The 15,824-nt window shown below is 41.6% G+C and overlaps 1 protein-coding gene across 3 annotated transcripts in view; it reads right to left on the minus strand.

The window, feature by feature from the left end:
* Window positions 1–10,218: 10,218 nt before the first annotated feature.
* Window positions 10,219–15,824, minus strand: part of LOC124020020 (leucine-rich repeat and immunoglobulin-like domain-containing nogo receptor-interacting protein 1-B) — a 36,346-nt gene continuing 30,740 nt past the window's right edge. For 2 of the 3 annotated variants that reach the window (XM_046335440.1, XM_046335442.1), the window contains exon 2: window positions 10,219–12,681. In XM_046335440.1, the coding sequence (XP_046191396.1) occupies window positions 10,822–12,681 (1,860 nt within the window). In that variant the 3' untranslated portion in view covers window positions 10,219–10,821. Of the gene's footprint in view, window positions 12,682–13,241; window positions 13,771–15,824 lie in introns of those variants that run through there. The other variant, XM_046335443.1, reaches the window with a different exon arrangement.

Consider the following 15,824-nt stretch of genomic DNA (forward strand, 5'->3'; position numbering starts at 1 on the left):
CCTCGCTAGTATTCATTTACACCACTCAGTCGTATTAGGCAGTCCTCGCTAGTATTCATTTACACCACTCAGTTTTATTAGGCAGTCCTCGCTAGTATTCATTTACACCACTCAGTTTTATTAGGCAGTCCTTGCTAGTATTCATTTACACCACTCAGTCGTATTAGGCAGTCCTCACTAGTATTCATTTACACCACTCAGTCATATAAGGCAGTCCTCACTAGTATTCATTTACACCACTCAGTCGTATTAGGCAGTCCTCACTAGTATTCATTTACACCACTCAGTCCTCACTAGTATTCATTTACACCACTCAGTCATATAAGGCAGTCCTCACTAGTATTCATTTACACCACTCAGTCCTATTAGGCAGTCCTCACTAGTATTCATTTACACCACTCAGTCCTATTAGGCAGTCCTCACTAGTATTCATTTACACCACTCAGTTTTATTAGGCAGTCCTCACTAGTATTCATTTACACCACTCAGTCGTATTAGGCAGTCCTCACTAGTATTCATTTACACCACTCAGTCCTATTAGGCAGTCCTCACTAGTATTCATTTACACCACTCAGTTTTATTAGGCAGTCCTCGCTAGTATTCATTTACACCACTCAGTTTTATTAGGCAGTCCTCACTAGTATTCATTTACACCACTCAGTTTTATTAGGCAGTCCTCGCTAGTATTCATTTACACCACTCAGTTTTATTAGGCAGTCCTCACTAGTATTCATTTACACCACTCAGTTTTATTAGGCAGTCCTCGCTAGTATTCATTTACACCACTCAGTTTTATTAGGCAGTCCTCACTAGTATTCATTTACACCACTCAGTTTTATTAGGCAGTCCTCGCTAGTATTCATTTACACCACTCAGTTTTATTAGGCAGTCCTCACTAGTATTCATTTACACCACTCAGTTTTATTAGGCAGTCCTCATTATTCATTTACACCACTCAGTCGCAGTCCTCACTAGTATTCATTTACACCACTCAGTATTAGGCAGTCCTCACTATTCATTTACCACTCACAGTCCTCAGTATTCATTTACACCACTCAGTCGTATTAGGCAGTCCTCACTAGTATTCATTTACACCACTCAGTCGTATTAGGCAGTCCTCACTAGTATTCATTTACACCACTCAGTCGTATTAGGCAGTCCTCACTAGTATTCATTTACACCACTCAGTTTTATTAGGCAGTCCTCACTAGTATTCATTTACACCACTCAGTTTTATTAGGCAGTCCTCACTAGTATTCATTTACACCACTCAGTCGTATTAGGCAGTCCTCACTAGTATTCATTTACACCACTCAGTTTTATTAGGCAGTCCTCACTAGTATTCATTTACACCACTCAGTCGTATTAGGCAGTCCTCACTAGTATTCATTTACACCACTCAGTTTTATTAGGCAGTCCTCACTAGTATTCATTTACACCACTCAGTTTTATTAGGCAGTCCTCACTAGTATTCATTTACACCACTCAGTTTTATTAGGCAGTCCTCACTAGTATTCATTTACACCACTCAGTTTTATTAGGCAGTCCTCACTTTAGTATTCATTTATTTACACCACTCAGTTTTATTAGGCAGTCCTCGCTAGTATTCATTTACACCACTCAGTTTTATTAGGCAGTCCTCGCTAGTATTCATTTACACCACTCAGTTTTATTAGGCAGTCCTCACTAGTATTCATTTACACCACTCAGTTTTATAAGGCAGTCCTCGCTAGTATTCATTTACACCACTCAGTTTTATTAGGCAGTCCTCGCTAGTATTCATTTACACCACTCAGTTTTATTAGGCAGTCCTCGCTAGTATTCATTTACACCACTCAGTTTTATAGGCAGTCCTCGCTAGTATTCATTTACACCACTCAGTTTTATAAGGCAGTCCTCGCTACTTTTCATTTACACCACTCAGATTCATGCATGCATTCCAAGTAGACAGCTCACATCCCTCTCGCTCTCTTTCTTACACATACACACACAGTACATTTCATTAGCACTTCTTGAAGTTGATCAGCAGACTACACTTTGGCACACGTCCTCCCCCTGCGTTAAGCCCCCCTCCCTCCCCGAGGCCGGTCTGGCTCGTCGACCCACGTTTCTACATGGCAAGTGGTGTAGTCACTGGCAGGGAACAGGGCTGGAGGACAGGGTGGTTGGAGCACACACAGCCACAAACACACACCTCACCTGAGCACATACTAACATTCCATTTAGCAGAAGGCCAACACTTGAACCCTCTGTCAGCAGGTCTACATACCAGGGTTATATCAGGGTTATATCAGGGTTATATCAGAGTTATACCAGAGTTATACCAGGGTTATATCAGAGTTATATCAGGGTTATATCAGGTTATATCAGAGTTATACCAGGGTTATATCAGGGTTATACCAGAGTTATACCAGGGTTATATCAGGGTTATATCAGGGTTATATCAGAGTTATACCAGGGTTATATCAGGGTTATATCAGGGTTATATCAGAGTTATACCAGAGTTATATCAGGGTTATATCAGGGTTATATCAGGGTTATATCAGGGTTATATCAGGGTTATATCAGGGTTATATCAGGGTTATATCAGGGTTATACCAGGGTTATATCAGGGTTATACCAGGGTTATACCAGGGTTATATCAGAGTTATACCAGGGTTATACCAGGTTATACCAGGGTTATACCAGGGTTATACCACAGACTAACATTTGCATGACAAATGCAGTTCATAGTCATGGCATCCGTTGACTAGTAATTTAATATTTTATGATGCAAACCATTATTTAGGTTAGTTGATTGGCTATGCGAACTGGCAGTTAACTAGCATAACATTTAACGTACCTAAGGCTCTTGCATCCTTTGACATGATGATGTAGCACAGCACGGCAATAGCAGAAATGTCTAACTTTCTAACCTGCTTGTTGGCTAAATAAATGCTAGAGCCTGTTGCATCCTAATTGGTTTAGGATGAATGTAATTGTTGTGCCCATTGCATGCAAATGGCAGAAATCTCTGTTAAGTCCATTATTATCAACTTAACAACAGTGTCTAATCAGGGATTCGGAGGAAACTGCTTAACGTGGCTAATTTGCACTATATCAAAACATTTCTTTTAAAGGCCTCAGTCTCATAAAAAATACAATAATTTGTTTGAAAATAATGTAGAAGAAAACCAACAAGAGTGTCTTGGCACAAATAGGAGGGAGATATATGATATATTGGAGATATATGATATATTGGAGATATATGAGTTATAGGAGCTATAGGAGATATAGGAGTTATAGGATATATAGGAGATATAGGATATATAGGCGATATAGGAACTATAGGATATATAGGAGATATAGGATATATAGGCGATATAGGAGCTATAGGATATATAGGAGATGTAGGATATATAGGCGATATAGGAGCTATAGGATATATAGGCGATATAGGAGCTATAGGAGATATAGGAGTTATAGGATACATAGGAGCTATAGGATATATAGGATATATAGTAGTTATAGGAGATATATGAGTTATAGGATATATAGTAGTTATATGATATATAGAAGCTATAGGAGATATTGGCGTTATAGGAACTATGTTAGTTATTGGAAATACAGGAGCTATAGGAGATACAGAAGCTATATGAGATATAGGAGCTATAGGAGATATATTAGATATAGGAGCTATAGGAGATATATTAGCTATAGGAGATATATTAGATATAGGAGCTATAGGAGCTATAGGATATATAGGAGCTATAGGTGATATAGGAGCTATAGCAGATATATGAGCTATAGGAACTATAGTAGATATATTAGTTATTGGAACTATAGGAGATATAGCAGCTATAGGAGATGTAGCAAATATATATTAGCTATATGAGCTGTAGGAGATATAGGACATATGTTAGCTATTGGAGACATATGAGCTATAGGATATATATAAGATATAGGAGATATAAGAAATAAATATTAGCTATAGGAGCTATTGGAGCTATAGGAGCTATAGGACATTAAGGACTATAGGAGATATATTAGCTATAGGGGCTATATTAGCAATGGGAGATATAGTAGATATATTAGCTTTTTTAGCTAAATGAGCTGTAGGAGATATAGGATGTATAGGATATATAGTAGCCAGGTTGCATTTGATAGTGTTATGAATTAAAGCAATCCCTATGTACTCAATTTAAACTCATTTGGGTGAAGTATTTTTCTTGCCTGAGTAACCTCATTTCACTGCCAAAAATAAAATGAAACCATCTAGTTTTCAGCAAAATAACAACACAATGTCAAATACAGGAAGCCTTGTCAAATAATTAACATCCAATCACATTAACCGTTACTCTCTCGAGGGAATTCCACTAATGGTCCATATGTAGCTGCTGCTCATTCCGTTTGCTCGAAAATTGATAAATGGCCCCCCCCAAAAAAGTAAGGCCCGCATCCATAGAGACACATGCCAGCTCTACTGGTAGTGCTGTTACTACCAGCAGTACTACACCTGCACCTGTCGACAACACAAGATGTTCTGCTTCCACGAGCACATCCAATGCTAGCATCAGTAATTCTACATTTGTTGTTAGCCCAGCTAGCATCAGTAATTCTACATTTGTTGTTAGCCCAGCTAGCATCAGTAATTCTACATTTGTTGTTAGCCCAGCTAGCATCAGTAAATCTTCATTTGTTGTTAGCCCAGCTAGCATCAGTAATTCTACATCTGTTGTTAGCCCAGCAAGCATCAGTAATTCTACATTTGTTGTTAGCCCAGCAAGCATCAGTAATTCTACATTTGTTGTTAGCCCAGCAAGCATCAGTAATTCTACATTTGTTGTTAGCCCAGCTAGCATCAGTAATTCTACATTTGTTGTTAGCCCAGCAAGCATCAGTAATTCTACATTTGTTGTTAGCCCAGCTAGCATCAGTAATTCTACATTTGTTGTTAGCCCAGCTAGCATTGACACTGACAGTGTGAATCTGATGCAGCTGAAGAGCTCCTGCCCCTTTACCCGGGAAAGCACCGAACAACAGACAGGGACATTGGACCAGCGAAGAGGCGCAAATATGATGAAATTCATTGATTTGGGGTTCACTTAAACTACCGTTCAAAAGTTTGGCGTCACTTAGAAATGTCCTTATTTTTGAAAAGCACATATTTTTGTCCATTAAAATAACATCAAATTGATCAGAAATACAGTGTAGACATTGTTAGTGTTGTAAATGACTATTGTAGGTGGAAACGGCTGTTTTTTAATGGAATATCTACATAGGCGTACAGCGAAATAGATGCCTCACAAGTCCTCAACTGTCAGCTTCATTAAATAATACCCACAAAACACCAGTCTCTACGTCAACAATTAAGAGGAAACTCTGCCTTCTAGGCAGTTCCTCTGTCCAGTGTCTTTGTTCTTCTGCCCATCTTAATATTTTATTTTTATTGGCCAGTCTGAGATATGGCTTTTTCTTTGCAACTCTGCCTAGAAGGCCAGCATCCCGGAGTCACCTCTTGCACTGTTGACGTTGAGACTGGTGTTTGGCGGGTACTATTTAACGAAGCTGCCAGTTGAGGACTTGTGAGGCGTCTGTTTCTCATACTAGACACTCTAATGTACTTGTCCTCTTGCTCAATTGTGCACCGGGGCCTCCCACGCTATTCTGGTTAGAGCCAGTTTGATGTTTTTTTAATGTACAAAATATGTGCTTTTCTTTCAAAAACAAGGACATTTCTAAGTGACCACAAACTCTTGAACAGTAGTGTTTGTTGGGGGTAGTGCCTTTCCTCAGCCACAGTGTGTTATATGTGCAAAAGTACTATCTCACAACTCAATGAAACCTTCACTCTTACGCAGACATTTAGAAACAAAACATGCCAATTTGAAAAATAAGCCACAGGAGTTTTTTTAGCGAGAATTAAGACGACTTTCGAAAAGTAAGGCATGTATAAAAGCAATAGATACCATTAATAAGAAGGGTCTAGAAGCGTCTTATATGGTGAGCTACCGTGTGGCTAGGACAGGCAAGCCCCATACTATTGTGGAGGACTTCATTCTTCCTGCTGCCACGGATATGGCTGGGACAATGCTGGGGGAAATGGCCCAAAAAAACGACAAACAACACTGTTTCACGACGCATCAGTGACATGGCAGGAGATGTTCTGAAACAACTACTTCTTCACATACAAGTGAGGTCAACAGACGTGGCCTGGCACAGCTCCTGGTATATGTCTGTTACAGCTGGATGAGTCAACAGACGTGGCCTGGCACAGCTCCTGGTATATGTCTGTTACAGCTGGATGAGTCAACAGACGTGGCCTGACACAACTCCTGGTATATGTCCGTTCCGTTTATATGGGGTCAATTAAAGAAAACATCCTCTTCTGCAAACCACTGGAAACCAGGACAACAGGAGAGGATATTTTTAAAGTACTGGACAGCTTTGTGACATCAAATGGACTTTGGTGGTCAAAATGTGTTGGTATCTGTACTGATGGTGCAAAAGCCATGACAGGGAGACATAGTGGAGTGGTAACGCGCGTGCAAGCAGTTGTTCCAGACGTCACTTGGGTCCACTGCAGCATCCAGCGAGAGGCTCTTGCTGACAGCTTGAAAGACGTTTTCAACACTACAGTGAAAATGGTTCACTTTGTTAAAGCAAGGCCCCTGAGCTCTCGTGTATTTTCTGCACTATGCAATGATGTAGGCAGCAACCATGTAATGATTTTACAACATACTTTTACATACAGAAGTGCGCTGGTTATCAAGGGGCAAGGTATTGACATTTTTTAAATAGAGAAACGAGCTGACTGCTCGTTTGACCACTTGCATGATAACGAGTTTCTCAAATGACTGGCCTATCTGGGTGATGTTTTTTCTCGCCTGAATGACCTGCATCTAGGATTACAGGGACTCTCCACAACTATTTACATTTACATTTACATTTAAGTCATTTAGCAGACGCTCTTATCCAGAGCGACTTACAAATTGGTGCATTCACCTTATGACATCCAGTGGAACAGTCACTTTACAATAGTGCATCTAAATCTTAAAGGGGGGTGGGGTGAGAGGGATTACTTATCCTATCCTAGGTATTCCTATTCAATGTGCAGGACAAAATTGAGGCTATGATTAAGAAGCTGGAGTTCTTCTCTGTCTGCATTAACAAGGACAACAAACAGGTCTTTCCGTTATTGTATGATTTTCTGTGTGCAAATGAACTCAGGTTTACTGACAATGTCAAATGTGATCTAGCAAAGCACCTGAGTGAGTTGGATGCACAATTACACAGGTACTTTCCAGAAACGGACGACACAAACAACTGGATTCGTTATCCCCTTTCATACTCTGCCTCCAGTCCACTTACCCATATCTCAACAAGAGAGCCTCATCAAAATTGCAACAAGCGGTTCTGTGAAAATTTTATTTAATCAGAAGCCACTGCTAGATTTCTGGAAAGGACTGCACTCAGAGTTTCTTGACTTGGCAAATCACGCTGCTAAGACACTGATGCCCTTTGCAACCACGTACCTATGTGAGAGTGGATTCTCGGCCCTCACTAGCATGAACTAAATACAGGCACAGACTGTGTGTGGAAAATGATTTAAGACTGAGACTCTCCAATACAACCCAACATTGCAGAGTTATGTGCATCCTTCAAGCACAACCTTATTAACCTGTGGTGAGTTATTCATAATTTCTATAAACAAGTACGTTTTTTTATGTAATATGGTTAAACAAAGAGCAAAATTATTGATTATTATTATATTATTATTTGTGACCTGGTCCTATAAGAGCTCTTTATCACTTCCCACGAGCCGGGTTGTGACAAAAACGAATGATTATGTTTAATAAATGTATCGTATAATGTGTGTGTGGCAGCCTTACAATGATGGCAAAAAAACAAACATTTGAGAGTGGTGCTGGAGCTGGAGCTGGAGGCTGAATGTTTGAAGGGGTACAGGACTATAAAAAGTTTGGGAACCAATGATATATTTCATAGCTCCTCCCTGGCCTCTGATACTGTAGCAGGATCAACTCCAATAATATCCTTTCGTGTTCAACTCCTAGAGTGTCAGGATGACACAGTTTCATATTGGCTTCTTCTGGTGTTCTCATAGCAACGTCATCCCCTGTAAATGATTCACAGCTGCACTCACAGCATGAAAGAATAAACTGGTTATAGCATCCCCCATCTGGCTAGGCTACCGCATACAAAAGGGAGAAAACCAACTCTGAGACCTGAAATCCGAGGCTTGTCAGCAGTGTTAAGCCTACTACTGTATTCACACTCGGGGATATACAGCAGGCAAATAGACTCATTTGGTGCCCTTTCAATGTGCTTAAGTGGAATAGCATCAAAAATTAATACAATTACTGTATAAAACTTTATTGTTTTAATATGCTCCCATTCCGTCCATTATTTCATAACCAGCGGTTTAAGGGTTTATGAACACATTACTTTCAGAGCAGACTATGGCTGTAAAATGTATTTCACCACATAAAACCCTGTTAACACATCAACTGTATTACAACAACTGGTTCCTGATCACTGCAAACAGGAGAACACACTGACAGAGAAAACATAGGGCTTCAAATTCAATATCACACTTATCATTTGAAGCATGTTTGTGATTATACAAACAACCCAGCAAACCAAAATTAATTTTGTGGAAGTTCCCAGAACATTTGTTAGGTTGCGGCAAATGTTCTCATAACACAAAAAAACTGTCCACTTGTGCTGATGGTTATACAATGTTTGTATAAAACATTTGCATTTTGCAAGAATGTTCCCAGAACGATGCTCTCATATTTTGTTGCGGCCGTATGTTGTAAAAAACATTACTGCTACATTGTGTTATTACATTACCTGGTAACCTAATGAGAACGTTTGGGGAATGTTCTGTGGTGTTTCTTACAGATGTTGTGCACAACATTTTAGGGAATGTTAGGAGAACATTCCAAGGATATTCCATTTTTAAAAAAAAATATTGTACAAAATGATTTTGTTAATAAAAACATTATTTTAATGTTTTTGGGATGTTAATCATCCTAAGACCCTAACTAGAACTTAAGGGGAATCTTAGCTAATGTTCAGGGAATGTTCCTAGTTTGCTAGGAAAGGATTTGAGCCACTGCACATTAAGGAGACAAAATGGCATCAGAGGACCCTGACTTCATTGCTGATATTTTACATTGTACTTATTCCGTGATTTATACCGATGACCTTTGTGATTTTGATGATTGTCAAGCATAATATATATATTGTTTTACAACTTAGAATATGCCATTCTATGCCTTTCTAGTTTACTTTTATCTCTTAAGTGCATTTGAAAAGTATTCAGACCCCTTGACTTTTTCCACATTTTGTTACGTTACAGCCTTATTCTAAAATGGATTAAATAAATAAAAATCTTCATCAATCTACACACAATACCCCATAATGACAAAGCGAAAAAACAGGTTTTTAGAAGTTTTTGAAAATGTATTCAAATTCAAAAATATTATTTGCATCCTGTTTCTATTCATCATCCTTGAGATGTTTCTCCAACTTGATTGTCGTCAACGTGTGGTAAATTCAATTGATTGGACATGATTTGGAAAGGCACACACCTGTCTATATAAGGTCGCACAGTTGACAGTGTATGTCAGAGCAAAAACCGAGCCATGAGGTCGAAGGAATTGTCCGTAGAGCTCAGAGACAGGATTGTGTCGAGGCACAGATCTGAGGAAGGATACCAAACATTTCTGCAGCATTGCAAGAACACAGTGGCCTCCATCTTTCGTAAATGGAAGAGGTTTGGCACCACCAAGACTCTTCCTAGAGCTGGCCTCACTGCCAAACTGAGCAATGGGGGGAGAAGTGCCTTGGTCAGGGAAGTGACCAAGAACCCGATGGTCACTCTGACAGAGTTCCTCTGTGGTGATGGGAGAACCTTCCAGAAGGACAACCATCTGTGCAGCACTCCACCAATCAGGCCTTTATGGTACGGTGGCCCGACGGAAGTCACTCCTCAGTAAAAGGCACATGACAGCCGGCTTGTAGTTTGCCAAAGGCACCTAAACACTCTCTTTGGCCTGAATGGCAAGCGTCACGTGTGGAGGAAACATGGCACCATCCCGACGGTGAAGCATGGTGGTGGCAGCATCATGAATGAATGGGAAAAACTCCCCAAATACCGGTGTTTACTGAGTAAAGGGTCTGAAAACCTGTTTTTGCTTTGTTATTATCGGGTGTTGTGTGTACATTGATGAGTTTTTAAAAAACGATTTAATCCATTTTAGAATAAGGCCGTAACGTAACAACATTTGGAAAAAGTCAAGGGGGTCTGAATACTTTCCGAATGCACTGTACGTACATTGCTTGAATTGCGCCTGCTCATAATACAGTAATATGCTCAAAACCCATAACCATTAAAGGTATAGTTCAAACAAATTGACATGATATTCCTCTTACCGTTGCTGCTGTCAATTTCAGTATTTTTGTGAACTACCCCTTTAAGTGGTATTGCGACCATTCCTTTTCTCATTGTACATGGTAAGAAGGACAAGACACGGAGAAAATAAAACAATCAAAAGACCAGATAAAGACAATCTCCCTTTTCAGGTTGAAAGGAGCATAAAACATGACTGGCGTATTTTCTTTATGACTATTGCCCATAAAAACGCACAGAGATTTGAATACTTTTAAATCCAACACTCGCTGTTTAAGATTCAGTCCCTGAAGGTAAAACAGTCTTGGGTATAGTATCAAGATGTCTATCTCTCATAAATTTCACATATATTTAAAGAGAATATAGTGTGTCCACCCTCATTTTGAAGTCAGTAAGCTTGAGTCTCACATCATTTTCATGTTGAATTTACGTGGCGCATCGCCGGTTGGACTACTCTCACCTGCCTCCGCCTTACGCGGCACATACTCAATCTCTATGTTTGGCTTGACGTTGCCTTTTCCTCTGCTCCAGAGGAAGAGGATGACGAGACAGAAGAGGACGACGCCGAGGAACGAGATAAATCCCATGGTGGTGGCGATGATCAGAGTCTTCACGTCGAATGGGAAGGGAACCTGGGCCAGGGTCCCGTTGGCCCCGTCCTCGCTGGGCTGGTTGGAGATGAAAGCAAACGTCTTGTTGGGCTGGTGCGGCCAGTTGGGCGAGTAGCTGTGCACATGCAGGTGGGCAGGCTTGGTGTCATTCCCTGCGGCGTTGCTGGCGATGCACAGGTAGGTACCGTTGTCCTGGATCTGGGCGTAGCGCACCTCTAGCGTGCCCTCGGGGGACACACTGAGACGCCCCACTGACTTGGTGGTGATGAACTGCTTCTTGGGGGACAGCCACATAATCACGGGGGCTGGGTCGCCGTCTGCCTGGCATGTGTAATGGACCGTTGTGCCCTCGTCTACGTGCCTCTGCAGTGCCTTGTGGTCTTGTATCCTGGACTTCTGGCAGGTGAAGGAATCGGAGGGGAGGATGTCGGGGAAATCTTTGAACTCCTTGCCCTGCACGGCCTCGGGCAAAGAGCAGGAGGGCTGCTGCCGGTTGAAGTTGAGCCTCCAGCGGCGACGGAAGACCCAGAGCAGTCGGCAGTCGCAGGCCAGTGGGTTCCCGTACAGTGCCAGGGTCTCCAGGTTCCCCACGGAGTGAAACACAGATTCCTCCAGGGTGCTCAGGCTATTGCTGGATACGTTGAGGACTCGGAGATGGTTCAAGCCCCGGAAGGAGTAGGGCTCGATTGTGGCTAATCTCCCTCCTACCAAGTGGAAGGCCTGGAGCCTCATTAGATTGTGCAGCTTGTTCCCCTCCACTGTGTGAATGGGATTAAAAGACAAGTTGAGAAAGAGAAGGTGCCCAAGGTGTCGGATGGCCTGGTAAGGGATGGCGGTGAGGTTACAGTTTGTGATGGTCAGGGAGGTGATGTTGAGGCCGTACAGGCATTTGGAAGTCATGGTGTCCAGGTAGGGCCAGTAGGAGATCTCTAACACCCTCAGGCGTTCAAGCCTCTTGAAGGAGTAATCCCTGACGGCATTGACGGTGAGGTGGCGTAGTCGCAGCGACAGCAGGTTGTGCAGATGGCTCAGGGCCTCAGTGGGCACCGAGGTCAGGTTGCACCGCTCCATGGTCAGCTGTTCCAGGCTGCTGAGGCCGTGGAACGCTCGGTGAGAGATGAAGACCAGGTCGTTATCGCCGACTTCCAGAGCCTTCAGATTGTACAGCTCCTGGAACATGTAGTCCAGCAGGATGACAATTCTGTTCTCGCTAATGTCCAGCTGGGTGAGGTTGCTGAGGCCTGTGAACACTCCCAACTGGATTAGCTTAAGCTGGTTGTTGCGCAGCCCCAGAGTTCGCAAGCCGACAAGGTTGCTAAAAGCCCCGGGCTCCATGGAAGAGATATTGTTCTCATTGAGCTGCAGCTCCTCCAGCTGTGGGTAGTTGATGAACTCCTCAGGCCCCAGGCTTTTCAGACGGTTCTTGCTGAGGTCCAGTAGTTTCGTCTCGATGGGGATGCCCTCGGGAAACGAGGCCAGCCTCCGTCGATGGCACACCACGGAACGTTCCTGAGCATTACACTCACAGCGGGACGGGCAGCCGGTGGTGGAGCCGGAGAGGACAGTGCCCAGCATTAGGACCAGGATGGGCTGCCAGCAGGCCACCAGGTAGCTGTGCCCACCTGCCTCCCCAGACACCATTCTACTGCTTACCTGCGGAGACAGAAAGAAGAGGGATGGTTGGTCCATTTAAAGGAGAACTACATGTATAAACTAATTTTTTTAAATATATTATTTTGTCAGGTTTGACGCTTATCTCCTGAAGTATTATTGATATAAAAAACATTTGTGTTTATTTAACAAACAATACTTTAGCCACACAACAGACAAAAAACATAACTCTTGCCCAAAAGATGATGTCACAGGGTTACATCCGCCTCAGATTTGGACTAAAGGCTCTGGGTTAGACAAGTGGTATAAATATCAGGTGAAATACCAGAAGGTGAACAGAAAACCTCAGATTTCCTTTCACAACAAAACATCTTCTTCAAACTATTCCTGTGATGTTTAGTAACTACGCCGCTCACAGAGGACACATCTGAATTACAGCTTTAATTGTTTTTTTAATGCAATAAATGACAAAGCTCAAATTAGTCCTTTTCACTTCCGATTAGGCTCTCTCATAAACCTCAATCAACTAAATGAAACAGACAAAATATTTACAGCCATAAACAAATGTCAGTTTAATTGACAAATTATGGAGAGATACCTACTTCCAATGTGAAAGAGAATTATGCCAGGCTTGTATGGAACACAACATATTGTTCTGTACAATTGCCTGGAGGACCTTGTACTCTAGACTCTCTGTCTATTCCGATTGCAGGTTACTCTTCTCTGTTACTCTTCTCTTATCTGTGTGTCACGGTCCTAAACACCAACTGCTGCTCTATCGACATAGGACTGTAAGTCTTCTGTAAACCCCAAAGAACTACTGTCCATCCAACCGTGAGGGACAGATACATTCTTTATCCTGGCTTTATGAACTCTTCATCTGCTGGCCGAGGGAGAAATGGGCTGCCTTGTGGGCTCCAGGGTCTGTCAGTTACTGTTCCAGATGTTAGAAGCACCTTGAGTCACCTGTCAATCTCCCTGTGACAAGTAGTTGGAATGAGAAATAGTTTACCGAAATGTGCTTTAATTCAATGGATTAAATGGTGTGAATAAACAAGTGTGCTGCCTGCAACTAAACACAACACTACCATGCGGCTGGCTGGCGAGCTATCGACCTTGGAGTGATATACAACGGAGATTGCTGCAGAGAAGTGATAAACGGAGAGAGAGATACTGTTTAAACCCTTATTTGCTTTAGACTCAGGGGCGTTTTAACTTGCAAAAGCCTTCAAGCTCTGGTTCCCACATCGATCATACAATTTGAGGCTCATCCATGTCTGTGGGATGTGCTCTGTGAAGAAGCCATGCTAAGTTAGAATAATAGCTCTCTGGACATTCTCTTTATTGAGAGGACTTTACTTGACAGTCAAGCTAAAAATCAGTACCATCCATCAATATGCGCTAATGTTGCTAAATGTCCCTAAAGGACAGGGTAAATGTCACTGTCCTCAAACCATTTCACTGACTCCTGGCTAAAGCCCACAGTGACCGAGAGGAAGAAAGGCTGTCTGCACAGTGCAACAAGAATCTACAAACTCAAAAGTCAATCAGAAATACTGTTTGTTTTACCCAAAATGCATGGTGAAAGAAAAGTTCCCAAGTCCAAAGACATCTGATGAAATACATGCTACAGGGAGGCTCACTTGTATGCAAGTAATGTAGGCATATATACATACTGAACACACAGTAACTAACCAAACATTGTGGTTTCGCTAGACTGTACATTTCTCCAGGGACAGATACTAAACATGTTCACTAGACTGTACATTTCTCCAGGGACAGATAATAAACATGTTCACTAGACTGTACATTTCTCCAGGGACAGATACTAAACATGTTCACTAGACTGTACATTTCTCCAGGGACAGATACTAAACATGTTAACTAGACTGTACATTTCTCCAGGGACAGATACTAAACATGTTAACTAGACTGTACATTTCTCCAGATACTAAACATGTTAACTAGACTGTACATTTCTCCAGATACTAAACATGTTAACTAGACTGTACATTTCTCCAGATACTAAACATGTTAACTAGACTGTACATTTCTCCAGGGACAGATACTAAACATGTTCACTAGACTGTACATTTCTCCAGGGACAGATACTAAACATGTTTACAAGACTGTACATTTCTCCAGGGACTAAACATGTTCACTAGACTGTACATTTCTCCAGGGACAGATACTAAACATGTTCACTAGACTGTACATTTCTCCAGGGACAGATACTAAACATGTTCACTAGACTGTACATTTCTCCAGGGACAGATACTAAACATGTTTACAAGACTGTACATTTATCCAGGGACTAAACATGTTAACTAGACTGTACATTTCTCCAGGGACAGATACTAAACATGTTTACACGACTGTACATTTCTCCAGGGACAGATACTAAACATGTATACAAGACTGTACATTTCTCCAGGGACTAAACATGTTAACTAGACTGTACATTTCTCCAGGGACTAAACATGTTTACAAGACTGTACATTTCTCCAGGGACAGATACTAAACATGTTAACTAGACTGTACATTTCTCCAGGGACTAAACATGTTCACTAGACTGTACATTTCTCCAGGGACAGATACTAAACATGTTAACTAGACTGTACATTTCTCCAGGGACAGATACTAAACATGTTCACTAGACTGTACATTTCTCCAGGGACTAAACATGTTCACTAGACTGTACATTTCTCCAGGGACAGATACTAAACATGTTCACTAGACTGTACATTTCTCCAGGGACAGATACTAAACATGTTCACTAGACTGTACATTTCTCCAGGGACAGATACTAAACATGTTAACTAGACTGTACATTTCTCCAGGGACAGATACTAAACATGTTCACTAGACTGTACATTTCTCCAGGGACAGATACTAAACATGTTCACTAGACTGTACATTTCTCCAGGGACAGATACTAAACATGTTCACTAGACTGTACATTTCTCCAGGGACAGATACTAAACATGTTCACTAGACTGTACATTTCTCCAGGGACAGATACTAAACATGTTCACTAGACTGTACATTTCTCCAGGGACTAAACATGTTCACTAGACTGTATAGTCTGTACATATCTCCAGGGACAGATACTAAACATGTTCACTAGACTGTACATTTCTCCAGGGACAGATACTAAACATGTTCACTAGACTGTACATTTCTCC

The sequence above is a fragment of the Oncorhynchus gorbuscha genome, unplaced genomic scaffold (genome assembly GCF_021184085.1).
Source record: "Oncorhynchus gorbuscha isolate QuinsamMale2020 ecotype Even-year unplaced genomic scaffold, OgorEven_v1.0 Un_scaffold_748, whole genome shotgun sequence".
Taxonomy (NCBI): domain Eukaryota; kingdom Metazoa; phylum Chordata; class Actinopteri; order Salmoniformes; family Salmonidae; genus Oncorhynchus; species Oncorhynchus gorbuscha.